The following is a 2,353-nucleotide window of genomic DNA, read 5'->3' on the forward strand; positions in this document are numbered from 1 at the left end:
CGATGCGAGAAACATTTTCGACAGAATTCGTTCCCAGCGTTAGCTAACTTGGCTAAGCTAAGCTACGACTTCACCGCCGGAAACTGGTAACTTGTTGTGACACATTGAACGGACCTCTTTAAGCTGGAAACTAGTAACTGAACGCGAATTATCAAATTAAATCGAACTCTTGAAGGTGGAAACTAATGAATAAAATGGTGCAACAGCTTAAATTTACCTCCACTTTGGAAACTGATAAACTTTGACACCTAATTTTACCTTTTTCAGGTGGAAACGCATAAATAAACTGGATGTAACACCTCCACGTTAAAAGTGGGTAAATAAATTTGATGTAACACTTAAATTGACGCCTTTCTGATGGAAACTGATGTGACGTCTTGATTTAACCTGTTAGGTGGAGCCTGAAGACTAAATTGGATGTACCACCTCCAAGCTGCACACCAATGCCTGATGTCTACGTGACACCTGAAACAGACTCTCCAGCACTCTGGGTGCCGCCTTGTTAAAACACAGACTCTTTGGTGGTCGTCCGTTACTTCTTCATAAAATGTGGCTGCAGCAGAGACTGAAGGGGCTCCCGGGGTTGCTGTCCAGCAGCTGGGCGAGGAGGGTCCTGATCGGGCTGCTCGTCTTCCTCATCTTCTACTGGTACTTGGGGTCAGGGGGCAGGTGGACGTTCCTGAGCGGCTCCGCCATGCCCGGCGGCGCAGCGGGACAGTGCCTCCAGGCTGAGATCCACAGGTGGAGCTCCATCGTGGAGCGGGGTGAGGGGGTCTACAGCTCACCCGAGGAGCAGCTGGACATGCCCTTTGTGTCCGGTAATGGTCATATTCTGATTGACGTCGACACAAATAGGTTGTGGGTGTCATCGTCCTCGCAGCCCGGCTCGGCTCCAGTTCACCAGACGGACTACTTCCCGATAATTGGGGTGCACCTGGAGGAGGAGCGGGCCGTGGTTCGGGCAAATATGCTGTGGTTCAGAAAAGGAGCCGTGCTGTTGGTTCGGTGCACTTCCACGGCTGCCGTGCAGTCCGCCCGGGACTGTGTCTCCATCCGGGAGGAGTTCATCGCCCACCGCAGCAGACCTAACGTGTTCCTGCAGAGAATCCACGTCAGCAACCCGTCTGACAGAGCTGCCACCCTGGACATCAGCTCCGTCAGCTCCGCCCACAGGAGCAAGTTCTCCTCCAGCTTGGAGAACCTTGGGAACCGAGAGGTGGAGCTCTCCTCTGGTAGGGTGCAGGTGGAGAACAACCGAATGGTTCTGGTGGTGGTGGTCACCAAAAAGCTGAACAGCAGGATCCAGGTCCCTGCTAAATCGGAGTTCTTAGAAAACATCCTGTCAGTGGTGTGGACCTCAGAACCTATCGAGTCCTCTAAGCTGGAGGAGACCTTCAGCACCCTCAGAGATGGAGCCAAGAAGGAGATGGAGGAGCTGCTGAGGACTGAAGTCAACGACCTGGTTCTGGATCACCAGAAGGCCTGGATGGACCTCTTTATTTCAGGTGAGCTGGATAACAAGGTTCTACAGGTCTGAGCCCAAGTTTAAATAATCTGATTCTGTTCAGCAGAGTCCCAAAAAGTTCTGATGCAGTCCTCTTTATCAACCGTTCTCCTGGTTTTTATTGGTCTTTGGCTGCTTTTTCACGCTTTCAGGGCTCTTTTAGGTGGACGTTTACAGAGGAATGTTTGTTTACGCCTCTGAAGTCTGACCTGAGAAGAACTTTGACCTAAAATGCTCCAAAACTCAAGATCATGTTGAAACATCAACAACCGAAGTTAGACCTCGAAGAGTTTTGTTACCAGACTGAAAATCAAGGAAAAGGCAGCCAAAGTCTAAAAATGTCCATTTTTAAAATTAATTAAAGCTTTTTCAGAGATTACGATAAATTCTGGCTGCGAGGAACCAAAGCTAAAGGATGAGTCAGAACTTTGACACATGGATGAAGCTGTATTTCATCATCACACCACCAGGACCATTTCTAAAGCATATCAGTTACTGGGAAAATAAAACACGATCACAGACGATGTTTATTCATTCATTGTTTGAAAAAAATCAAGGATAAGAAACGAAACGTGTTTATCAGCTGAACATTTTGTCCAGCAAACAAAAATTAATCAGATCTGTTTTAAAATACACAAAGTTTGATAAAACCACGGAGGAAAGACCGCTTTACATTTTCAGTGACTTTGTTCCCATGAGCAGCAAACATTCCTCTGGATAAATGTTTTATGTCTTTAATGTCTTTAACGTCTTTAATGTCTTTAATGTCTTTGATGTCTTTGATGTCTTTGATGTCTTTAATGTCTTTGATGTCTTTAACGTCTTTGATGTCTTTAACGTCTTTAATGT

At 46.7% G+C, this 2,353-nt stretch overlaps 1 protein-coding gene across 1 annotated transcript; it reads left to right on the forward strand.

Moving 5' to 3' along the window:
- The first annotated feature begins 509 nt into the window (after positions 1-509).
- Positions 510-1,537, forward strand: LOC119429710 (uncharacterized protein KIAA2013 homolog). The gene has a single exon (XM_037697280.1). The coding sequence runs from the start codon at positions 548-550 to the stop codon at positions 1,535-1,537; it is 990 nt and encodes a 329-aa protein (XP_037553208.1). The 5' UTR covers positions 510-547.
- Positions 1,538-2,353: the final 816 nt, after the last annotated feature.

Source organism: Nematolebias whitei, unplaced genomic scaffold (genome assembly GCF_014905685.2).
Source record: "Nematolebias whitei isolate Nwh7 unplaced genomic scaffold, NemWhi1 Nwh_scaf_6029, whole genome shotgun sequence".
NCBI lineage: Eukaryota > Metazoa > Chordata > Actinopteri > Cyprinodontiformes > Rivulidae > Nematolebias > Nematolebias whitei.